At 40.3% G+C, this 26491-nt stretch overlaps 1 protein-coding gene across 1 annotated transcript in view; it reads left to right on the top strand.

Annotated features, from left to right (window-relative positions):
* PTPRB (protein tyrosine phosphatase, receptor type B) overlaps positions 1–26491 on the top strand; it is a 122192-nt gene that overhangs the window by 15652 nt on the left and 80049 nt on the right. Inside the window, exon 4 of the mRNA XM_025403262.1 lies at positions 13526–13799. Coding sequence (XP_025259047.1) covers positions 13526–13799 — 274 coding nt within the window. The remainder of the gene's footprint in view (positions 1–13525; positions 13800–26491) is intronic.

The following is a 26491-nucleotide window of genomic DNA, read 5'->3' as shown; positions in this document are numbered from 1 at the left end:
AGTCAGATGACTTCACATCCATTTAGCATTCTGGTATCTTTTGCATTGTGCAGAATTTCACATTGCACATGGTTCCTGGCTGGTGAGCGCATGTTTCATTATTGATCACAAAATAAATATAGTCAGTACATTGAATAACTCATGGGACTTTATTTTTATCTCTACTTTTCCTTTACTACAAATCTTTCCTGTGACCTAGTTCTTCCTTTGTTTCTGAATAGAAGTTAGAAAAACCCCATTACTTTTCTGGACACTATATCACTTTAAAAGTCAATACTTACTCTCAGTTCATTAACAAAAATACCAATTCCAGGAAATAACATGAACTCTAAATTTGACTTAAATGTTAGCTTCACCTCTCCCATCACCCCACCCAATTTGGGCTTAAAGTAGGGAAAGGGAAACGTCCAAATTCTCTCACTCTCCACCAAGCTTTTCACCCACCTCTCCTAGCCTGATAATTATGGTTTCGGATCTGTCTGGGCTTGGAAAATGGGAAAGGAAGACAGGAAATGGAAGCAAGAGAGCTATGACTTAAGGATACCATCATCAACTGGCACTGTGCTCTCCCTAAATCTCCAACTCTCAAACCCTTTCAACCACTGACATGAGTGAGAAATTCACCACTTAGTTTTTTTTAACTAAACATTTTTAAAAATTTTCTTTACATTTAGTTAAAGTTACAATTACAATTGTAATTTTCTTACATGTATAGATTGCATAGTGGCAACGTCAGGGTTTTGGGGGTATCCATCACCTAAAAAACATACATTGTACCCACTAAATAATTTCTCATTATCCACCCTTTTCCAACCCCCTCATCCTGAGTTTTCATTTTCTACCAATCCACATTCTCTGTCCATATGTATATATTATTTAGCTCTCACTTACAAGTAAGAACATTCAGTGTTTATCTTTTCATGTCTGACTTAGTTCACTTAAGATAATGGCCTCCAGTTCCATCATGTTGATGCAAAAGACATTATTTCATTCTTTTTCACAGCTGAGTAGTATCACCACTTACTTTTGAAAACAAACTTTCAGCCGGGCGCGGTGGCTCACGCCTGTAATCCCAGCAGTTTGGGAGGCTGAGGCTGGCGGATCACGAGGTCAGGAGATCGAGACTATCCTGGCTAACACCGTGAAACCCCCGTCTCTACTAAAAATATAAAAAAATTATCTGGGCATGGTGGTGGGCGCCTGTAGTCCCAGCTACTCGGGAGGCTGAGGTAGGAGAATGGTGTGAACCTGGGAGGCGGAGCTTGCAGTGAGCCGAGATTGCACCACTGCACTCCAGCCTGGGCAACAGAGCGAGATTCCATCTCAAAAAAAAAGTGTGTTTCTTGGGGGAGCACCTCCTCATTGTGGCTGAATGTGCCTAGCAAAAACTTCCATTCTAACAGCAGTTTACAAGACATTTTATTTACATCATAGCTTAAATATATATAACAGTACAGAAAAAAAATTAAGTGTGTCAAATAAGAAAAATATTGAATAAAAACCATTATAAACATTTATCTGCCTGAACACTAAAGGGTTGTCTTTTAGCAAAAAGAACGTTGTCCCATTTTTGCCTAGCTTTAACCATTGTGAAACACAGAGAGAAGTCCAAGGGGTAGCCAGGCTCTGCTGCAGTCAAGAGTCTGAGACAACCAGTTCCAGAGCTCTACAGACACAATACCCAATGGGCCAACCCAGCCCTGTGTTACAGAGCTCACATGATCCAGCACTAGACCTGGGCTTGCAGCTTTGGATCATGTAGCCTTTTTCTAGAGTGAGATTCACTGCAGTGTTTATATGAGCTCCCAGGTAGGGCATCAGGATAACTATGCATCCAACTATGTCATGTTCCAGTTTTTTTCTTGAAGCTTAAGCAAAGTTTTAACTGTGTCCTGGAAAGCTAATGTGTAAAAGCTATGCTCTTTCAAAAGACAGTTTCTACAATTGCAGCTCTCATGACTCTAAAGCCTTAGACTGGGCATTCCTGCTAGGTTGTTATTTGATTTAGCAAGAGCTTTAACTTTATAACAGTCCATTATAAACAGCTGTGGTTAGATGCTGTGAGAAGTTAAAATGAGTCACTTGGGATATAAACTGCCTGTCCCTTGAAAGTAATTTCAAAAGGTACTCTGTCTCAACAGAGGATGCCTAGAAAAGTGTAAGAAAGGAGTAAAATCATTTGACTTAATTGCTTGGAATTGTGTAAAAATAAAATATCTATGTGTCCATTGTTTTCCTTATCAGACAACATCTGGTTTGTGATGACTGATGGGTTAGGGTTAGGGTCCACTTGCATGAGTAGCAGTCAGTGCTGGGTATAGGCTGGGGAGTCTCAGTTCTCCTCCCCCAGTAGGCTACACCAGCTTATCCCCTAGTAGGCTATACCTCTTATCCCCCAGTAGGCTACACCAGCTCCTTTTCATGATGGTTTAGGGCAGCCTCACTAGAAGGCAAAGGTGGAAGCTACAAGCCTTTTGAGGCCCAGGCTCTGGAACCATGCAACATCACTTCTGCCATATTTTTTTGATCAAAGCAACTCTCAAATCAGGCTAGATTCAGGGAGTGTAGAAATAAATTCCATTTCTTGATGGGAAGAGCTGCAAAGTCACATTGCAAAGGAGTGTGCACATTGAGTGGGAGGAATCTGTGACCAATAAACAATCTACCATAGTATCCTCATTATCATTATCATCATCATCATCGTCATCACCACCACCACCACTACTATCTCTGTTTTGTAGATAGCCGGCTGAAACTTAAAGAGGAACTTGCCCAAGATTAAATGACTAGGGAATAACAGACCAAGAAGAGTACACACTCACACACACACGCACGCACACACACACACACACACGCACACTCCCCTGAATATCTAGTCACCTATTCTCTTATATAGCGTGCCTGATAATAAAGGTAAATGCCGAGGAGGACACGATTTGAAATCCAGCAATCACTCCTCACTAATGCTACTGCAAGATTGTCCTATGTTGACTTTCGGGGATCAGAGTGTTCCCTGCCCTTCTCCTTTTCTCTCTCTTTTCTCACATCCTTACCTGCTAGTGTGAGGGGTCTGACTTTGGAAGTTTGTATACTTGGGCCAGTACTTGACCTCAAAACTCTGTGGTACTCTCTCTCTTCTACCTCCCAACCCTGAGCAGTAAATGAATTAACACATATCATAGGCCTAGAGTAGTGCCTGAACGATAGTAAAATAGTGTTTAATTAATGTTAGCTGCCATTGTTGTTATTGTCACCTTTATAAATAGTATTATGTGGATTGCATGTCTTCACAAGACCAAAATCAGCAGAACAGGAAACTTGTCTATGGTATGAGTCAGGAAATACCTTGATCAATTGTTCTCTAAGTATGGACCCTAGTCCCAGAACTTCTTAGAAATGCAACCACTTGGGCCCTTCCCTAGAACTAATGAATCAGAAGCTGGGGCTCTGTGTCAGAGAAACCTGGCTTAAATCCCAGTGATGACATCTACTAGTTACTCAAGTCCCACTCATTTCTTCTTTAACATAAGGATTGTTATGGGTACTCGCTCTCCCTCACAAGACAAGATTAAATTCTGATTAAGTAAAGTGTTTTTGAACACTAGCTAGGCCTGACACGGTGGTTTATGCCTGTAATTCCAGCACTTTGGGAGGCTGAGGCAAGCAGATCACTCGAGGCCAGGAGTTCGAGACCAGCCTGGGCAACAGGGCAAAACCCTGTCTCTAGAAGAAAAACAAAAAACAAAAAACAACTACCCACACATGGTGGTGCATGCCTGTGATCCCAGCTACTGGGAAGGATAAGACGGAAGGATCACTTGAGCCCAGGAGGCCAGGGCTGCAGTGGACTGTGATCATGCCACTCCACTGTTTCAAAACAAACAAACAAACAAAAAACAAAGAAGAACACTGGCTACATATGATAAATATTCAATAGTTTTAGCTATTAATACTAGCTTCTCCTTGTTTCTGTTTCATCATTCCTACCTTGCCTTCTTCACAGGGTGGTAAAAAGCAGATGAGTCCACATATTATGTGAAAATACTTTGACAGGGATAAAATGCTGAACATACATTAGAAATGTTACTGGCTGGTTCTGATACTGCTAAATATCTCTAAATCTTTCCCTGCCCGCCCACCCTCGCTCCGGCCTGGGAGAAGGATTGCATTTCCTCAGTTCATGAATAGCCATTGTGGTACTGGTCTGGGCTTTCACAGTTTTGTGTTTCCTTCTATTTGGCCTTCAAAGGGATCACAGCCCAGTGTGAGTCTCCAAATAAATGAGGAGGCAAATGCAGAAAACACCCGACTTCCCTCCACCCCCTGCAAGTCTGGGGTAACCTCCTATATTGGGTCACTTAAAGTATGCAGGGGAGACACCCCACTGCTACCACTGTTCTGTGGCCAGAACTAAAGATGGGAAAAAATTCCCCTTCACCGAGGCAAATGCCTGGAGGCAGGAGGGCAAAGAAGTAGGAGGGGGTGGGGAAGCAAACCATCCTCTGATCACTCATCATGACTCCTGGATTGACTAGTGTGAATGGATACAATAGAAACAGACTCTGAGACTGCTGACGCTACAAAAAGGGCCACTTGGGGAGTAACATATTGTGGGGAGGATATGTTTCTAAAGACCTTAAATTATAATTAGCATCATTCAAGCCTAATTCTAACATGGACTACAGTTTTCTTAATTTGCCAGTTAAAGTGGATTACCATGTGCCAATAGCATAAAGATGGTCTACAATTCACCAGACCCCACCAGCCTGAAAATCTCAAGGATTTTTATTCTCTTTCATTTTCTTTTAGTGATGGGTGATTTGCATTGGTTTCCATTTTGTGTACAAAAGGACCACGTTGCTATTTTGTGAACATATACAGTTAACCCTTGAACAACATGGTTTTGAACTGTGCAGGTCCTCTTGTACGGGGCTTTCTTTCAACCAAATGCAAATGGGAAATACATTATTGGTGGAATTTGGTATACAGAGGTATACTCAGGTATACAGAGGACCAACTTTTGTATATGCAGGTTTTGCAAGGCCAACTACTTAACTTGAATATGTGGAGATTTGGTTATACTTAAGGGTCCTGGAGTCACTCCACCCCCATACTGGGGGATGACTGTGTAATCATACGCACAGAAAATACAACCATGAACAGAACACATACATTGAAATGGGCCCTTTGACCTGACGGTATTTCTCTGGCACATTGGTCTCCCTGGGCAGACGAGTTCTACATTAGATGAGAGTTGATGCAGTGGGGACAGAGAATGGCAATGGGAAAGCAAAATGAGATCAAAAGAGAAGCCAGGACATGCTGATTGAGAGCGGAAGCTTGTGGTGCTTCCCGTTGGTTATACATACATCAGAATCACCTGGGAAGCTTTTGAAAGATACACATTCTAAGATTCCACCTCAGACCTGTACCAGGATTTACTGAGGTAGGACCTCAGCACCTATAGTGTGAAAATCTGCCAGAGTGGTTCTAATGTGCAATCAGGTTTGCAATCCATTGGAGAATAACTGAATAATCAGCCTGTTAAGAAAAACACTAAAGCAGAAAAAAGGAGGAAGTGTTGTTGGGGATATACAACCTAAATCTCATCACAAGGACATCAGACAAATTCAGATGGAGGAAGATACTATGGAAATAACCAACCTGTATCATTCGAAAAGGCCAGTGTCAGAATGGTCATTTTAAAAGACTGAGGAATTGTTCCACATTAAGGAAGATTAAGAGACCAGGTGCAGTGGCTCACACCTGTAATCCTAGCACTTTGGGAGGCTGAGGCAGGAGGATCACATGAGCCCAGGAGTTTGAGACTAGCCTGGGCAACATGGGGAGATCCCATCTCTATAAAATAAATAATTTTACAAATTTAAAAAGAAGTGTAAGACACTGACAACTAAATGTAATGCAGGATCCTGGGGGCTAGATCTAGAGAAAACAAGCAAAAAAAAGGATATTATTGAGCTCATTGACAAAATTGAAATATAGACTGTGGATTTAAGTATTACATCCATTTTGAATTTCCTGAATTTGATAACTTTATTGAGATTGCACACTTAATTCAAGATATACGCAACCTATTCCCTCCACCATAATTTCTGTGGGTGACCGTTGTTTCCTTTTCTTTAAAGCCAATGTTATCATAAGCCATGCTTTATTTGTCTACTATCCTAGGGTTTGGTAATAAATATTTGCTCGCTCCTAAATCCATAGCATACAGCAGCTACACCCATACAGACTGCCCCACTGCAAGCATTACTGCCTCAACTGGGTTCATCTGGGAGTAGCCTCCTTCCAAGGGTGGGGTGGCAGGAACTGTGGTGTGAAAGAAGATGCAGCAGAAGTGCCTGAGTCAAAGAGTGGCTTACTTGCACTCATATCTGGTTGTAAGTTATTTGACTGTTTGTAGTTACAAAGCTACAACAAAAGCTATGTAAAGCCCATTTCCTTCATATTAAAACAAAATAAAAAGTAGGCGAGGGGAAGAGGCTGATAAATGGGTGTGGGGAAAAAAAATACCAGGAAACCTTGGAGATGTGTTCTAGAGAGACAGTGGATCCTGCTGTTAGAGACGTAACCGGCATTCCCACCCCTCCCTTGCAGTATTTTAAAAAAATCTTAGCTGGTCCAACAGACTGAGCAGCTGTTAAATGTCTTTGGGTGTTGATCTACTGAAGTTTCTTGGGTGTGATTTTAGGTACGAGATTGGAGGCAATGATAATTTATTGTCATTTGGATGTTCTCAGAAAGACGAGTTCTCAGCCATGAACTTTGTCTTTCTCTAATTTTACCGAGTGCTCAGCATTCATTATTTATTTTAATGTTATTCATAGAATATTATTACTACTAATAATCATGGAACTTAATATTTATTGAGCCCTTTAGACAGGAACTGGACTATACATGTGACATGTACCTTCTCATTTAATCCTTACAACCGCCCTCTCCTAATGCTTCTATTATTTCCATTTTCCTGGAGACCTATGATCTAGGAAATTTAGCTAGAAAAACTTCTTCAAAAATAAGTATCTCAGACTGTCTCTCTAAGCACAAAATAGGATGGTCATGGCTTTTGGTTTTAAACTACTTATCAAAATAACATTTCTCTACATTTTAATGCATCTCTTTTTAAATGCATGACACCTGCTGCAGGTTAAAATTGTTTTCCCTTTTGCCAGAATTTACTATTGAGCCCATTCGAAGTAAAACTCAGAAAAGGATTTGCCATCTTGTAGTTGTTTTTAATTGATGCATTTCCCTGATTGCTATGCTTTCTTCTAATAAATATCTGGGGGAAAGCCTGGAGTGAGATTTGCATAACATAACCTCCTAGGAGGAAAGGTAGCAAACTGGCCTTATGTCTAAGTTTGCTACATGTTGATCCTTTTTGCTCAAGTATTCACAGTTAATTTTTTTTTTTTTTTTGAGATGGAATCTCACTCTGTTGCCCAGGCTGGAGTGCAGTGGCGCGATCTCACTTAATTTTTAATGAGGAGTTACATATATCAAAATATGCATATTATATATTATAAAGGTTCACCAATTCACTTAAATAATACATTCTAAAATTGTCCTTCTAAGTCATCTGTGTAGTTTTTTTATAAGCAAAGAACTCAGTAAAATTTACGAACAAAAATTTAAAACCAAGATCTCATTAACTCTCCCGAATGTAAAATGAGTACAGGGTTTAGGGCATAATCTGAGACCTTTGTTCAGAATTTGAATAGCTCCTTCTCATGAACTAGTACTGGAGGGCCTATTAAAATGCAGAGGGCTCCATTATTGAGCTCCATCCCCAGCATTTCTGATTCCTAGGTCTGTGGTGAGGCTGGTGGGTTTACATTTCTAGCAAGCTCTCAGATGATGATAATTTGAGAGCTACACTTTGAGAACTACTGTTCTAACGGGTACTCCTCCCTCCTCCTTCTCCTTTTACTCCTTTCATCTTCCCTCTCATTCTTCACTTTCCCCACCTTTTTCTCTTTGTCTTCAGAATCAATCTTTTCTTCTTTTTCATTCCTTTGCTCTTTCCTCTTTTTTTCCTTCTCTTTCCCCTCTTCCCTTCCAGGGTAGTATTTAAGATTCTAAACATTCATTCTAAACATGGTCCAGCAGGACCATATGACCAGGCAAGGCAGACAGCACACAAATACATAAATAATTAGATTATTACCAAGAGTCATTGTCTGAATTAAACAAATGGCCACTGAGATGAAGAATGATAAAGACATCATTTTTCCTTGTGAGATCAGAAAGGGACTGGCCCCTTAGAGGTGTGTTTAAGCTGAAACCTAAAGGACGAGAGAAAGATTGCCAAGCAGAGAGCGTGGGGAAGAGAAAATGACAGGCAAGTCATTTTCTAGGGCTCTAGAGCAAGTCAGTTCCATAGGCAGGGGAGGGGGAGCAGAGCCTCCAAAACCTATACCAGAGCCTGGCACACAATAGGTGGCTAGTCAGTGTTTGTTGAATGAAAGTAAATAAATTATCAGACCCAAGCAAGTGGAGAATAGGAGGCAAGCAGGAGGGAGGAAAGAAATGGGCAGAGGCCAGGTAATGAGGGGCCAGGGTAAGGACCATGACCATTTAGGTCATGGGTGAGGGAAGCGTGGATTAACTTAACCAGTCTACTCTGCCTTCCCCTCATCCATCCAACACCACTGCCCCCTCATCCCCATGTCCAGTTCAAACCCCTGTCCAAAGTAATGGTTCTCAAACAGTGGCTCCCAGACCCCCTGATGACCCATTGTATTATTCAACATCTGTGTTCATAATGTGACAAGATTCGTGCTTTTAGCCATGAATTCATAATTAATATATATTTTTTGAGACAGGGTTTTCACTGTTCCCAGGCTGGAGTGCAGTGGCACAATCTGGGCTCACTGCAACCTCTGCCTCCTGGGGTTAAGCAATCCTCCTGCTGCAGCCTCCTGAGTAGCTGGGATTACGAGCACACACCACCGCACCCAGCTAATTTTTGTATTTTTTGTAGAGACAGGGTTTCTCCATCTTATCCAGGTTGGTCTCAAACTCCCAGACTCAAGTGATCCACCTGCCTCAGCCTCCCAAAGTGCTATGATTACAGGTGTGAGCCACCATACCCGGCCAATTAATGATGTTTTTAAATGGCTATGACTTTTTTTTTAAGACAGCTGTTTGTTCACTCATGTCTAATCAAAAGCAGCCCCACCCTTCCCATGTAGTCTGGGAAAGGTTTCCTGGTGGCAAGGAGTAAAGCTTGTCCCCTGAAATGGTACAGAGTGGCTGATTCCAAATTTCTGGAATGCAACTTCTAATTCAAATACTGTCCTGATGTAGTACAAGTAGGCTCAAGAGAAGTTGAGAAATTCCAAACAAAGATGAGAACAAAAACCAAAATGAATCAATTTATTTGTTCTTTGTCCAGTAGTTTCAAATAAACTCCTCATAGAAAAGATGATATCTAGAAGCTTTTCTCAGTCTTATACTTCCTTGAATCTATTACCATTTTCTCGGATTTCTCATGTTAAATTATGTCCTTTTAAAAGGAAAAATGTAATCGGTAAAAGCCTGAGTTTAAACTCTTCCTCTTGTTTCATAGTATGTTCATTTTTATGGGTTATTTAGGACTCACTAATCAGTTGGGAGCTCTGCTATCAGCCTTAAGGTTCTCCAAAAAAGGAACTAATAGTTATACACCTTTGAAAAAGAGAGGCCTATGACTATTGGTTCTTTCCTTCATGTATTGCTATGATTCGTCATAAACATTGAAGGTAATAAAATAGATAAAAGACATATGATTCTAAATGTGCATGTCCCTCTTTGATAGGTCAAAAAGAAATTAATTGTATTTAATCATTTCTATTTTTCCTAATTCCTATTCCTAAGGACATTATTAGCAGATCACTGTTTTTTCTGTTTCTTAATTTTTTATATACTTTTAAAATTAATTGTTTCAGTGGAGATGCATATCTTGGTACAGATCACTATTAATAGCATAGAATTTGGAAGCATCTAAACTGTGTTATGGTGATAATACTCTCCTATTGCCCTCTTTGATTTGTATTCCTCAGATTTTGCCTTTTTGGTACATTTGCTTTCATGATAAGGAAAGATTGTTAAAAGGTATATTGAAAATGAAATGTAGCTTTAAAAGTAACTGATAGGGTAATAACAGTATGTTAGTGACATGTAGCATGATTTTTAAAAAGTGTTTGGGAAAGCTTGGAGGAGATAGGATATATTGAAGACTTCCACAAATGACAGAAGGGTATTTAACATATTTAAGTGGGAAGATCCCAAATCTGAGGGCTAACCTGTGAGAATATTTAAAACCCCAATGGAAAGGACAGACAGAAAGATGAGTATATTACTAGGCAAAGTGACACTTGTATAGCACATTAAAGTTTGCAAAGGTACTTTAGGTGTGATATTATTTATTTATTTTTTTTAATTTAATTTAATTTTTTTTTTGAGACGGAGTCTGGCTCTGTCGCCCAGGCTGGAGTGCAGTGGCCGGATCTCAGCTCACTGCAAGCTCCGCCTCCCAGGTTTACGCCATTCTCCTGCCTCAGCCTCCCGAGTAGCTGGGACTACAGGCACCCGCCACCTCGCCCGGCTAGTTTTTTGTGTTTTTTAGTAGAGACGGGGTTTCACCGTGTTAGCCAGGATGGTCTCGATCTCCTGACCTAGTGATCCGCCCGTCTCGGCCTCCCAAAGTGCTGGGATTACAGGCTCGAGCCACTGCGCCCGGCCTAGGTGTGATATTATTTACTCATAATAGCTGTGTGGTGTATTTAGAGTAGGTATTACTCCAATGTTACAGTTGAGGAAACCACATTGTTATCTGAATACAGTAAGAGAAGAAAAACATAATGTTGCAAAGCAATAAAACTGGGAAAAGACTCCTGTAAAGGTTGAGGGCAGCCAGAGTCTGTAAGAAGGCTTTCAGTATCTGTGGAGAGCGGGAGGGGATCCCTGCCACTGATGAGGCTGACAGGTATGCCAGGCTCTGCAGAGCCATTGAACTTGGGCACAAAATACAGAGTATAAGTTCTTTACTCTGCAGGTGACCTAGGCAGAGAAATAGGAAGTTTTTTTTTGTTCCCAGAAATACACAGATGTTCTAGGTTTGACCTTCTTTGAGTGTTTGTTAACTTGAAAGGATTTGAGATCTTTGGTCTGGCTGTAGATTAAAAGTCCATAGAATCTCTTGAGGGGAAGAAACTTCATTTTTTCATTAACAGGTATTTTTAAAAGCATGTTTTCTAAAAGAATTGAAACAGGCCGGGCACGGTGGCACAGGCCTATAATTCCAGCACTTTGGGAGGCCGAGGCAGGTTGATCATTTGAGGTCAGGAGTTCGAGGCCAGCCTGGTCAACATGGTGAAACCCTGTCTCTATTAAAAATACAAAAAAAAAAAAAAAAATAGCTGGGTGTGGTGGCACACGCCTGTAAACCCAGCTACACGGGAGGCTGAGGTTCAAGAATTGCTTGAACCCAGGAGGCAGAGGTTGCAGTGAGCTGAAATCGCGCCACTGCACTCCAACCTGGGTGACAGTGTAAGACTCTGACTCAAAAGTAAATAAATAAATAGAATTGAAGCAATTTTCACTTTTTTCTTTTTTTCTTGTTTTAACTTTCCTCAAAGTAGACACAATAGATACAGTAGACAATCACATAGCTTTATGTATAGCCTATTTGAAAAAGAAAGGAATATGCCATCCTTCCCACTGATTTAAAAATTAGAATGCGGAATCTCATTTTTTCTGGCAGTTATTAGGGATGGTGCTCCAAAAAAGCAATCAAAAATCATAAAACTTGTTGCAATATTTTGCTGTTATCACTTATGTACAATTAAATATTTTTGTTCTTTAGTTATTGGGAACTTTTCTGAAATCAGTTTTCAGATACACGTTTGGGTACTGAAGCAGCTGCTAAAGGGCATACAGTTAGGGCTGAACACTGAATAAATGCCATTTTTTTTTAACTTGTGGAGAGCTGACTATCAACAGTAGTTTTCACAAATGAGAGTTTACATGGCTTTCTTCTTTTGGTTAGACAATTAGGGATGAAATGGCTTTAACTACTGGATGATAAAACTGTTCACTGTGGGTTGAACATTTGGTAATGATTATATTTGTCGTTAGCACTATTTCCATAAGATTTAGGGAGGATACAAACCTATACAAGAGAAAAGGGAAAGTGATTGGGAGAAAAGAATGGTCAAGCTGACAATCCTTTTGGGGTCTTTTTCTCTTGCTAGTGTCAGGGGATGCCACCGGGACAAATGAATGCTTTGAAGTGAAAAGGGCAAAAGCACTCTAATAAAAGGCTTCAGGAAAGAGTGCAGGCGACCTGGGGAAATATGCTGTGGTCAAGTTTAATCCTGGGAAAAGCGGTCTTGGAGAAAGCAGATGAGGAAGATAGGAAGGAAGATAGGGAGGGGGAGACGCTGGGTGTGGAGGGAGGAAGGGGGCGGGGGTGGGGGCCTGGAAAGTGAGAGGGAGCAAGCACTAATTATGGCTAAGGCGACTGGGTCGAGGACCACAGAGTGGGGAAAAGGGAGAGTCCAGGAGTAGGAGGAGGCAGAGCCCGGCAGAGCCGGACCGGACCCCTGGCCGGGAAGGTAGCGGCGCGGGGCAGCGGGGGCAGCTTGGCCCACATCGGGCCCCTTGGCAGCCTCAGGCGTTGGCTCCTCGGGGCTCCCTCCCTCGGCGGCGCATTGTTCCTTTGCCGGGAGACGAGGAAATTGCCTTTTGATTGCGGAAGTCAGCGGACGGGGCTGGGGCGAGGCAGCGCGGGTCAGAATGGCAGCGTGGGAAGGGCGGCTCGCTGCCTGTCCCCGCCGCCTCTCGCGTCCGCAGCCCGCCCGGGGCGGCAGGAGCAACAGCAGCAGCGGTGGCCGCAGCGGCCCCTGCACGTCGCCAGGCCCGAGGGAAGCGCTCTGCGCCCACGGGGCGCGCTGAGCGCGCGCAACAGGTGACCCCCCGCCCCAGCCCTCGGGCCACCCCACGTCCTACCCCCTCTTTCTCGTCTGGATCTTAACTACTGAGCGCAATGCTGAGCCATGGAGCGGGGTTGGCCTTGTGGATCGCACTGAGCCTGCTGCAGGTGAGTGGCCCGAGAAGGGGTCAGAGCTGATGCACCCCCTCCCCGCCGAAAATCAAATTCCCACTCCACTTTCTCGTCTATCAGGTTGTGCTTTGGAGAGGGAGGTGGCAAAATTTCTTCTTCTGCCTTGGGAAGAATGATCCTCTGGTGAGCCCCCAACCCAGAATGACAGCTTATCCTGCTGTCAAAGCAAAAAGCCACCTTCTCTCTCCAGCTGCTCTCAAGGGACAGCAGCTAGGGAGAAAGTTGCCATCCACCTCCCCCGCAAGCCTTTTCTCTGGCCGGAGGGCAAAGGGACTAGCTGAGGCTAGGGACAAAGGATAAGTAGAAGGGAAAGGGCAGCTTAAGGAGCTTGCGGTGGACACGTCCCAGGGCAGTCCAGACCTGGGACTTAAACTGTTGTGTCTGATTCCTTTGCAGACTGGACTGGCGGAGCCAGAGAGATGTAACTTCACCCTGGCAGAGTCCAAGGCCTCCAGCCATTCTGTGTCTATCCGGTGGAGAATTTGGGGCTCACCCTGTAACTTTAACCTCACCTATAGCAGTGACACCCTGGGGGCCGCGTCGTGCCCTCCCTTTCGGTTAGACAACACCACATACGGATGTAACCTTCAAGATTTACAAGCAGGAACCATCTATAACTTCAGGATTGTTTCTCTGGATGGAGAAGAGAGAACTGTGGTCTTACAAACAGGTAAAGGATGACAGGTGCAATTGGATGGCCAAGCTACTCGGGGTTGGGCCCTGCCTTTTCAAGCTGGTGTTTCATTTGAGTTCCAGGGATACAAAAAATGAAGGTAAAAAATACCTGTGAAGATAAATATTGACAGAAATGTCTGGTTCCCTCAGATCTAGCCAGAAGCAGCTTGGTGGACTTTCAGAGACTCCCTTAGTGCTGAAAACAGCCAACTAGCCACTGAAAGGGTCGGGGTGGGGTGCGGGGTGGTCAGCAAAGAGAAACTTGGGGCTGCGGAGGGAATTTGTTAAAGTGATGTGGTTTACGCTTCCATCACATTAAATTGTCAAACCCTGGAATAATTTTAAGTAAATGCTTTTAGAATAAATAATAGAAGTACAATATTAGGGATATGCCTTTCCTCAACTTAGTTTTATTTTTAGAACTGTACATAAAATCTGCAGGAATAGAAGGGAGCCATTCATCAGGGAAAATTAGAAAAGTCTCTTGAAATGAGGATATGAAAATCGTTTTGTATCTCTTGAGTAATAACCCAAACAGCATAGTATCAGAGAATGTCCTTTGATTACTTTACAGCAATTATTTTCCTTACACTTTTGCTGAATCCCTCCATGTGGATATGTTCAGAGTTTGTCTTTCTTGCCTCAGGTTTCTTAGCTGTAAAATGGGAGTGTTAGACTGGGTCATTCAAGTTCAAGTTCTTACCAAGTGCTCGACACTTAGGCATGGACTGTCATGTACATTACCTCATTTAATCCTCAGAGCTACCCTCAGATGTGCTCTAAATTTTTTAACAGTTTTCATGTTTTCTGACTTCATTAGTCTTCATTATCTCTATTTGTTGCAACAGTGAATCCTTACTTTCATCCAGAAATTCAAATTTAAGTTAAAAATTTAAAAGTCAAATTTAGAAATGTGTTGCCCTTACTATTCTTTCACATTTCAACCTGAAACAGGATCATTTCTTTTGCTACAGTTCTTTAAAGAGGTGTTAGACGTTTCAGCTCTAAAGCCAGGTGCAGCAGTTTTGGAGAATTTAACTGGGCTCATGTAGTAAGTCAGCTAGATATTAATTATCTTATTTTTTCAAAGAAAAAAATCAAAGTGCCCCATTACATCACTTAACTTACTTCAGATGAAACTTTTGGATAATATCTGAGATTTGCAGCAACTTAAGTTGAAAAGAAAAATCACTTGTTAAGAATCTGGTGGTTTCTCTGACCGGGCGCAGTGGCTCATGCCTGTAATCCCAGCACTTTGGGAGGCCAAGGCTGATGGATCTTGAGGTCAGGAGTTCAAGACCACCCTGGCCAACATAGCAAAACCACGTCTCTACTAAAAATAAAACAAATAAATAAATAAATAATTAGCCGGGCATGGTGGCAGGGGCCTGTAATCCCAGCTACTTGGGAGGCTGAGGCAGAGAATTGCTTGAACCCAGGAGGCAGAGAGGCCAGATGTTCCACTGCACTCCAGCCTGGGCAACAGAGGATACTCTGTCTAAAAAAAAAAAAAAAAAAGAAAAGCGAACCTGGTGGTTTCTAATACGGAATCGGAGAGCCTGAAATAGACCACATAATTAGAACATTTTACAAAAGTTGAAAGGCTGGGTTTTTAGTCCAAATGTTGTTGGTTTCTTAATACTACAGGATAGTTCTTATAAATACTCATATTGCTAATACTGTGAAATACATAATATAGAACTTACAGATGTGTTAATTACATTTGGAAAGGCCTCTGGCCAACTAGTGTATGTGTTCAGTGGAGCAGAGCAATTTGTAAAAGCAGGCTGAGCTTTCAGAAGTTTGTTGGAGAAAGGATTAAGACCTTTAAGAAGCCAGAATATGGTTGTTTAAACCAGAGGATTTACTTTTTGGAAAAACAGTAATGGAAAAGGACTCACTGTGGGTATTACTAGTTAGAATAGGCTTTGAGTTTAATTATGCAAGTAGGTGTTTCAAGTCCAGAGGCATTTCTGAAATGTAAGCAATACTTGCATTTTATTGACCATGTTGAGTAAAACAAGACTTCATTAGCATCCACAATGTGCTAGCATTCGGGGTTCTCACCATTTTTCTTAAAGAGACACACTTGTCTACAGATATTATGAGCTTCGTGATAAATGTGAAGCATGAAAGTTGCAGGTGGTATTTGCATAATGATAAATTTCCCACACTTATTTGTATCATGGTTGTTTAGATTAAAATTACTTTTTAAATTAAGATATTTTAAAAATTGTTTCAAGGAGGAATTTTTTAGTTGGTTGTTATTTATTTATTTGTCAGTAGTTCTTTCTACATTTTAAGGACATATGTGAATTGTTCACTTAGTTAATACAAAGTAGTAGTATTCCCTTATGTTGATTGCTGAGCTATAGAGATGAGATGCATAAATCATATTTTACTGTTGTTAAAGCAATGCCAACTAGTATAATATTCAGACTCAAACTTCAAACAAAAAAGTCATTGAAAATATCTGTGCTTTCTTTATTCTATTGTGCCTGTCTTATCAGTCTAAAACAAAATAGAATGAGAGCACGGCCTGATTTGGATAGAGGTATAGTAGTTGCTTAGATGATCTCTGTATGATTCCAAGTGTGACTTGCCTGATTATTTTTCCTGAAAAACTGTCTAAAATAGCTCATTATTTTCAAGCCATGTAGACATGACCTTAAGGATAAAATTTTTTTTTTTTTTTTTTTGAGATGGGGGTCTCGCTCTGTCGCCCAGGCTGGAGTGCAGTGGCGCGATCTCGGTTCACTGCAAGCTCCGTCCTCCAGGTTCACGCCATTCTCCTGCCTCAGCCTCCCCAGCAGCTGGGACTACAGGCACCGCCACCATGCCCGGCTCATTTTTTGTATTTTTAGTAGAGACGGGGTTTCACCGTGTTAGCCAGGATGGTTTTGATCTCCTGACCTCGTGATCCACCCGCCTCGGCCTCTCAAAGTGCTGGGATTACAGGTGTGAGCCACCGCGCCTGGCCAAGAATAAAAATATTTAATTAAATGGGCAATATTTTAGCAATAGTTATTTTCCATTCCAGATTTAAAATCAGAATTGAAGAACATAATAGATTTAAACCCAGTTAAGTGCACATGTATCAAACATAATACTGCAGGGAACTATGCCAGGTAGTGATTAGTAAGCTTATAAAGATGACTAACAAAAAGTGGTTCCTGACCTTGTTGTCTCGTGCAGAGGTGAGAGACGGTTATGATGAAAGTGGCAACAGAGTTTTATCTCATCTTTTCTGGATGAGGACTTTAGTCTGCCTCCTGTATGCCATGCTTTTATAACCATAGAGGACAAGATATTTGGTAATTCTCAGGTTTATTTGGTCATTAAATGGTCAATGCAACAAGAATATCCTTTGAAAGCCAAATTATATAGTGTGAACTCACCAGAAATCAGACAATGAACATACCAGATACGGAATAAGTTGGCTTTTTTTTTTTTGTTACTTCTTGTAGAGCTCTTCTTAAACTTGGCACTTTTGAAGACTGTACTCAGAGTCTAGAGCAGAGGTTGCAAACTGGCAGCCTCTAGAGACATCTAGGTGTCTAAATAATAGCTGTGCTGTGTTTGGCTCACGTAGTGTTTGCGAAAATATGCAGATTATTTCACCAGCATTAAAAGTTGAAAATTCACATTAAAACCCAAATATATGGATTCTCTGAAAATTTTGGAAGATTTAGCAAAACTGTGCCTGAAACTCCCTAGAGCTGACTTGTGGCTTCTCCTTTTGGACACCAATTCACTGGAATACCAGTTCATTTATTTCCTTACCTGAATGCATTCTGGGACATTTGAATTTGTGACTTCTACTTTGCGGTTTTCATTTGAAAATTTTAGGGAGCATTTATTTGTCTGGCAATAAGAAATAGGTTTTCAGTACTTAAATGGCATCTAATCCATAGTAGGTGTTCCTTAAATACTGATTAAATGGATGGATAGATGGATGAATGGTGGATCTGGGCATGGATGATGAGTAGAAGATATAGATAGATAGATAGATAGATAGATAGATAGATAGATAGATAGATAGACAGACCGACCAATATATAGATACAGATAAGTATGTAGATGTGAATGAATGAAATTAATATTTCAGTGAGAGAATGTACGTATACTAAAAATATGGTCTGTTCTCATTGGATTATGGGTAAATTACAGAGCCCAGGGAAGAGGTATAATGGTAGATAAGTTTACCTGTAGAAATAATATTTTAACAGCATTTTCCCTCTTGTTAAGTCGGTTTCAGCTACTTATTAATCAGCCTAGAAAAATAAAAAACAAAACCTCTCAAATTATTTTATTTTAATATGACTAATTTATTTGTCTTTAATAAAAAACATTTTAGGAACTTTAATTGTTGAATCATGATATCAACTATTATTTCCACTTCGAAATGTTGCTTATTGTATTGGTTTATTAGGAGTGCCTTAACAAAATATCGCAGACTCTGGGTGGCTTAAACAACAGAAATTTATTGTCTCACAATCTTGGAGGCTAGAAGTCCAAGGCAAAGGTGTCTGCAGGTTTAGTTTCTTCTGAGGCCTCTCCTTGGCTTGCAGATGGCACCTTCTTGCATGTCCTCACATAGTGGTCCCTCTGTTTCTGTTGTCTGTCTGTTAATGTCTTCTCACAAGGACACCAGTCATATTGGCTTAGGGCCCACTCTAATGGCCCCATTTTAACTTAATTACCTCTTTAAAGGCCGTATCTCCACATACGGTCACATACTGAGGTACTGGGGTTTAGGGTTTCAACATATGAATTTGGTGGGGATACAGTTCATCCCCTAATACTTTTATAGTTTTAAACATAAGCCATCATTTCTTAATAATATCTGTAGGTTACCGGCATCGAAATATCTTGCAGAGCTGGTAATGAAAACATATTTTTGGTTTCTACCCCACTTGGAAAGAATTAGAATTTAGAAGGAATAGAGCTGAGGGAATCTGCATTTTAAACAAATATCACAGTGAATCGATGCACACAAGTTCAAGAACTATTGACATAATTTCTCTATTATTTGTTGGCATTAAGATTTTGATACAATTCTTCTTAATGCATGATCGAATCTATAATGCCTAGGAGTATTTATCTTTCCCAGGAAGAGAGGAGTACTCTCATATTTGTTTTGTGCTTCTTTAAAGATTTATTTTATTTTTTTAATTTTTTTCAGACAGGATCTTGCTGTGTTGCCCAGGCTGGAGTGCAGTGGCACAATCACAGCTCACTGCAGCCTTGACCTCCTAGGCTCAGGCAATTCTCCTGCTTCAGCCTCCTGAGTAGCTGGGACTACAGGCACCCAACACCACGCCCAGCTAGTTTTTAAAAATTATTTGTAGAGATGGGGTCTCCCTATGTTGCTCAGGCTGGTTTTGATCCTCTGTGCCCAGCCTGCTTTGTGCTTTTATAGCATATAAAAGACTGCCACATATTATGTTTAATTGGTAACAGTATAAAATACATATTATACTGACCATCTATAGCTTAATTTTATTTTCATGGCAACCCTGTGGAGGGCGTATAGTGAAAGGGTAGGTTGCATAGAGACTAAGAGTTGAGTTTTGAAGGCAGACTGCCTCTACCGCTTCCTAGCCATGTTATTTTGGTCAAGTTACTTAACCCTTCCAGGTCTGTTTCCAAACCTACAAAATGGGGATCGTATAATAATAATAACTCATGGGGTTGTTACGAAGTTTTCATTGGTTCAAACATAAAATCTAGAAAAGTTTTTTTGTCACATATGAAGTGTGCAGTGAGTTTACTATTATTACTTCCAGGTTGGAGATGAGATTAGCCTTCATAAGAATTAACTGACAATGTTTACAAATTCACACAGCTAACATACAATAGAGTCAGAACTTGAACTCTTGTTCACTGGCTCCAACTCCAGTATTCTTTCCACTACTCTGCAAAAAGGATATTATTTGTAAGTTGGCATTAGTTTTTTCAAATTACCACGTGTTATTTTATTATTTTTCAAGTCAACTTTTAAAGAGGACCAAATACCTCATAAAATCTTTTAAATATATATATACTTAGCATACACAAAAATGGGATAATGGTTAAATATGTTTTAGTGTGAAACAATTGTGAGTCACTATTGATCTTTGATTGTGTTGAACTTTTGGTGATGACTTCAGTATTTTGCAATCAGCTATTTACAGTGCATTTATTTCAGGAATTTTAAGGTCAAACTGAGCTATCTATATGGAATGAACCAGCCCAATTCTCTGAAATTGGTCTTCCTTTATGTGCCTAGAAATATTTCTCTATTAATCTGACTTCTGTTGGAAGGCATGGCATTTAACACACTAGCTAGGAAGAAATAAAAGCTAATTTGTCTGGACAGAATGAAAAAACAAACAAAAAACAAATGTTTGCCTTCCATTCCTAGATGCCAGTTTGCTGGAATCCCCCTGGGAACAAAAGATAATATTACATTTTTCTGACTTTGTAGGAGAAACAAACCTCATTCTATATGTATGAATGTATATAAATTAAGATGCATATATACCCCTAAACATATAATATGAAACTCAAATGAACACAGTAAGTATCTATCTAGGTTTGCAGGGATTTTTGTTTTTGATATTGTGTTTTCTTCCTTTTATATGGAAAAACTCAGTACCTAAAAAGGTAAAAAAGATAGTATAATGAACTACCATGTACTCATCACCTCCCTTCAATAATTACCAATTTATGACCAACCTTGCTTCATCTATATCCCCACCTGCTCCCCCACTGCGCATCATTTTGATACAATCCAAGCCCTGATTATTTCATTTCATTTGTAAATATTTCAGTCTACATCTCTGGGTGATAACCACAATATAATGATCACACCTAACGTTAACAATAATGCCTTAATACCTACAAGTCCAGGTTTGGAAGTACATATCAAGTGACAGCTCATGAATTTATACATAAGAAGGCTTTTGGACAGCAATCTGATTAGAAGAGGGGGCCAGGGGACTTCTCTGCATATTGCATGTATATAGCATTTTAGATAATATTGAAAAAGCCTCAGTTATTGATATTAAAGAATTGGGCTAAAACTACTGAAGAATATCATGGGGATGAGGGTGCATTAATCTCATTAAGTTGTCTGGGTGCCCTCAGTGCTGACATGGTTCTCTAATATTCACTAAAAGTGAGCTTCTCATTTTAGATCTAGTGTATACGGATGTTACATTAAATGCACAGCAACCTGATGTATTAGCATAATATAATGCATCGTCTTTAAAGTAAGCCAGAAAACTGACTATTGTCAAACAGCAACAATAACAAAGTAAAAGAAATTACCTCTCTAGAAATGTATTTAAGTGACTGGAGTTGTGCACAATTCTTTTCTATTTTGTTTTTCTTCTCATTTTCAAAAACCTGCACCAAAGGATGGTTTGGTTTTTTGCTCCATCCCCACCCTGATTTTTACAAGTAATCCTCCAATTATTTCATATGAATAGTGGATGTTTACTCCATTTTATATAAAATGCTACATAAATGCAGTTCCAATCAAGTTTCCTAACCACTCTCCTTGTAACTAGATTGGTATCCCAATTTCTGTAAAGATGCTGTTCTTTGGTTGGGAGGCAGGGATAAAATCCAGTTTGAGAAGAACTCGAGTGCCTAGGAAGAAACTTAGACTTTATCCTGAAATAGAAATTCAGGAAAAATTTTTGATGCTTCAAGGGGAATGAGGATGATGGATGGGGCAGATGTACAAAGAGATTATTTGGCAATCATGGAGGAAAGACAGAAAATAAGGAAGAGGCTGGGCGTGGTGGCTCACGCATGCAATCCCACCCAGCACTTTGGTAGGTTAAGGTGGGAGGATCATGTGAGCTCAGGAGTTTGAGACCAGCTGGGGCAACATGGTGAAACCCTATCTTTACAAAATAATACAAAAATTAGGCTAGGAGTGCTGGCTTATGTTTGTAATCCCAGCACTTTGGAAGGCCGAGGCTGGCGGATCACGAAGTCAGGAGTTCAAGACCAGACTGGCCAACACAATGAAACCCCATCTCTACTAAAAATCTATAAATTAGCTGGGCATGGTGGTGGGCACCTGTAATTCCGCTACTTGGGAGGCTGAGGCAGGAGAATCACTTGAACCCAGGAGGCGGAGGTTGCAGTGAGCCGAAATTGTGCCACTACACTCCAGCCTCGGCAACAAAGCCAGACTCCGTCTCAAAAAAAAACAAAAAAAAAAAACACAAAAATTAGTTGGGCATGGTGGTGTGCACCTGTGGTCCCAGCTACTTGGGAGGCTGAGGTGGGATAATCACTTGATCCCAGGAGGTTGAGGCTGCAGTGAGCCATGATCACATCACTGGACTCCAGCCTGGGTGACAGAGCAAGGCCCTGTCTCAAAAGAAAATAAGGAAGACACTTAGAAGACTCTCAAAGTAATCTAGCACAAAATGAAGATTCTCCAGGTAAAGGCAATAAATAAGGAAAAAAGGGAACGGGCAAGAAAAATATTATTTTCAAAAAAGGAACTTTCATGATCACAGAATTAGATTGAACTGTCATTACTGTTGTTATTAATTTTGACTATGCTACAACAGCAAACCACCATCTGAAAAATTCTGTAAATATGCCTATCATTTTCCATAGACATCAATTTTTATTTTTTGTCATTACACTGAATATGTAATTCATGACATCATTTCCCACACTAGGACAGCTAAGTTGTGATAGAAAGAAAACACAATTTAGAGACAGGTATTGGAAGCTCAACTGTACTACCTGTTCCTATACAACATGAGTGAGTCATTTAATGTCTCTGAGCCCCTATTCCAACTGAGAAAGCATGTTATAAATTATCAGATGTAATGTAGTGCTGTTATGCCTTTAAGAAAAGCTTTTGGCACGAACCCATGGATTAGCTGCCCTTTGTTATAAGGTTGAATTTATTTCTATAGCAAATACAATCATTTCTAATTCTAAAGAGTCTAGAAATTTCTATATCAATAGATACTAATGTTTTAATGACCATGCTGTGACAAAAACAATTAAGAAGCAAATATTATTTGTGCTGTAAATATAGCTTTCTTTCTTGTTTTAAATAACATTAAAAAAAGACAGGGTCTTTCTATGTTGCCCAGGCTGGAGTGCAGTAGCTATTTACAGGCACTATTATGACGTACTACAGCCTCCAAACCTGGACTCAAGCAACCCTCCTGCCTCAGCCTCCTGAGTAATCGGAACTAAGGGCACACATCACCACACTTGGCTTCCTAAATCACATTAGAAAAAAAAAAAAAAGAAAAGAAAAGAAAAAAAGAATTCATTCTGGTTCAGGAATTTTGCCATACTTTGCCTTTTCCTTTGAGAACAGAAAAATTGTGTTGACATCAAGCCTGCTTATGGAACTCTGGGGCTTTCTGGTGCTGGTAGATTTATTCAAGTATTTAAATGAATACTATAGAACTTACTGGCCGGGCTCGGTGGCTCAAGCCTGTAATCCCAGCACTTTGGGAGGCCGAGACGGGTGGATCACGAGGTCAGGAGATCGAGACCATCCTGGCTAACACGGTGAAACCCCGTCTCTACTACAAAAATACAAAAAAACTAGCCGGGCGAGGTAGCGGGCGCCTGTAGTCCCAGCTACTCGGGAGGCTGAGGCAGGAGTATGGCGTGAACCCGGGAGGCGGAGCTTGCAGTGAGCGGAGATCGCGCCACTGCACTCCAGCCTGGGCGACAGAGCGAGACTCTGTCTCAAAAAAAAAAAAAAAAAAAAAAAAAAGAACTTACTGTTGTTATTCATTTTGACTATGCATTTGTCGTTCCTTATTTCAGGTCTGTTGGGAACCAAGAAGTACAAAGTGCTTTAAATTTATGGCTAATGATAAATATTGATATATTAATCAAGACTAAAGCTATGATTTATTATTTTTGATTTATTATTAGTTCTCATATTTTGTAATACTTCACTGGTTACTATGTGTATGAGTGTGATGAGTGGAAAAACCAGAGACTATCAGTGCACACATCTGTGCATTGATACCTTTAAACATCTGCATAAATTATATAAAGTCAAGTAGGATTTCCTAATTACGTATGATCTGTCATGTGATCAGAAGATTATAGATACATGGCTAAATTTTCAAGTAGCATTAAAAATTCTGTCTCTGTATATATATATATATATATATACACACACACACACACACATATTTAATACATACATACACACACAGACATATTATATGAAATGTGCACTCCTGATAGAAGTACCTAATACAATTTCGAAAACTTTTAAAATCCATCAGAGTTTTTATTGGGCTTAGATTTAAAGGGAGTCTGAAAACTATTTAGTTTTCAGTATGCATAGCAATAGTGGACAACTGCCAGCAAAGGGCTTTATCACAGTATAAATGGGGTTTTAAGTGTTTGTTTCCAGTGCAGGTTCTCGCAGCCCAGGCACTTCCCAGTCTCATTGTTCCTTTGTTCTAGCGGATGTACAAAGGATTGACTGTTTTGTTTTGTGGCTCAGAAAGATTAGATAAAGTCTGCATTTCTGAACTTCACCCTCTAGGCACGCAACCTTAAAATTTATTTCTATGTCTCATATTTTGTGGATTATATATGTTTAGATTCTACTGATGATAACATTATTTTTTAGAATTTTTATCTGGCTTGAAAACACTTGTAGATGACAGTATTGATCCCTTTTGAACTATCACTGGAAGTAGCTGTCCCTCTCATCCTTGTCCTTAAAATGCCACTTCAGCAAAAGTATGTCATCTCAGTCAGGTACGACAGCATTGTTTTTGAGTTTCACTGACTATTAGAATCTCATAGTCTCTTCTATATCTTGTTACTTCTCAAAACTGCCTTGGAATGTAAGTAGTAGTATTATACTCCCCAGACAGATAGGAAAGTGGAGGCTCAGACAGGTTAAATAGCCTGCCCAAAGTCTCATGACTTTGTCAGAGCTGAGATTTGAATTTAATTCTGACTCCAAAGCTCATGCTGTCTGCCATTACATTTCACTGCTTCTGTGGCAATATTTTCACCTAATTATAGGAATAATAATAACAGCTAACATTGAGCACTTACTACATGCCAGACACAGTTCTAAGTACTTTTTATATAATATTCAATTTAATCTTCATAACAACTTTACTAAAAAGATATTATTTATTATCAGGATTGCATAAATGAAGAAACTGAGGCACAGGGAGGTTAAGGAATTGCCCAAAGCACACAGCTACAAATAGGAGAGCCCAATTCAAGCCCAGGCTGTCAAACTCTAGAACATATGTTCTTCGGGTGAACCAAAGGGCTGTGCTGTGGTTGAACCATGCAACCTTGTCTTCCAAGCTCACCTGTGTTTCGGGCACTCTGTTAATGTTTGTCTTAGTTACTGCTGCCTCAGCTTGCTTGTCAGCTAAAATTTATGTTATTATTAATTATTGATGTTATAAATGTGGCATATATAATTTTACAGTATGAGGTACTTATATAAATCATAGCATACAACATAGAAACATTAGATTTCATAGGCTCTATTAAGCCTGTGGTATCTATTGATCAGCCATACATAGTCTTATCAGTTGTCTGTTTATAACTGCCTTTTGAATATAGAGTAAGGCTATCTTATTTCTTTTTTATATGTTAATTGCAGGTGAACATCATCTTAAGACATATAAGAAGGTTATATTTTCTAATTAAGGTCTAGAATTCCTGGTGTTGTATTGTGAACACAACATGGTCTACCAGGAAGTAGTGAAGTTTCTATAGCCATGCCATTGTAATATCTGACCTGACCCTTCAATATTGGTTTCCAATATCTTGATCCCACTTTCTAGACCAAGAACCATGTTGGATTTCTGAAAATTTCTCCTAAAGATGTCTCACAATAGTTCTACTCTCAGCACTCAGGGTAGGGGCAGCCCCTTATTTCATAGACTTTACTCCTCGCTGTACCAAAAGAATGGCTGCTCACCAACTATCATTGACTTAGTTCCTAACCCAGATATGCTTTTTATTCTATTCAAGTTCAGTGGTGGAGATTCAACCACAGGCAAAGCAGGACTTCTCAAACTGATCCTTGGCTTTGAGAGTTGAAATAAGATGAACAGTTGGGTGCAAGATTTGCCCATTCCCACATACTCTGGGTGCTCCGGCAGCATCAAAGTGCCCCAAAATTGAGATGTTAAAAATCTAGGGATATAGGGGGCCAGGTGTGGTGGCTCATGCCTCTAATCCCAGCACTTTGGGAGGCCGAGGCAGGCAGATCACCTGAAGTCAGGAAGTCGAGACGAGCCTGACCAACATGGTGAAACCCTGTCTCTACTAAAAATACAAAAAAAAATTAGCCAGACGCAGTGGCGTGTGCCTATAATCCCAGCTACTAGGGAGGCTGAGGCAGGAGAATCGCTTGAGCCCAGGAGGCGGAGGTTGCAGTGAGCCGAGATCGTGCCACTGTACTCCAGCCTGTGCTACAAGAGCAATGCTCCATCTAAAAAAAAAAAAAAAAAAAAAAAAAAAGTCTAGGGATATAGGGAGTCCCAGCTAGTGGGAGAATCCATTGTGGTAAGCAAACCTATCCTAGGTTTATAATCAGATCTGTATCTTTTGTGGTTGTCTAATATCTAAAAAACCACCCAAAGTTACGTATACTAGACACCAACAATCTACAACCTAGAAAGAAGTTCAGTGTATATT

Source organism: Theropithecus gelada, chromosome 11 (assembly GCF_003255815.1).
Source record: "Theropithecus gelada isolate Dixy chromosome 11, Tgel_1.0, whole genome shotgun sequence".
Lineage (NCBI taxonomy): Eukaryota > Metazoa > Chordata > Mammalia > Primates > Cercopithecidae > Theropithecus > Theropithecus gelada.
Note: the sequence above shows the minus strand (reverse complement) of the source record. Positions and strands in the feature narration are given on the sequence as shown.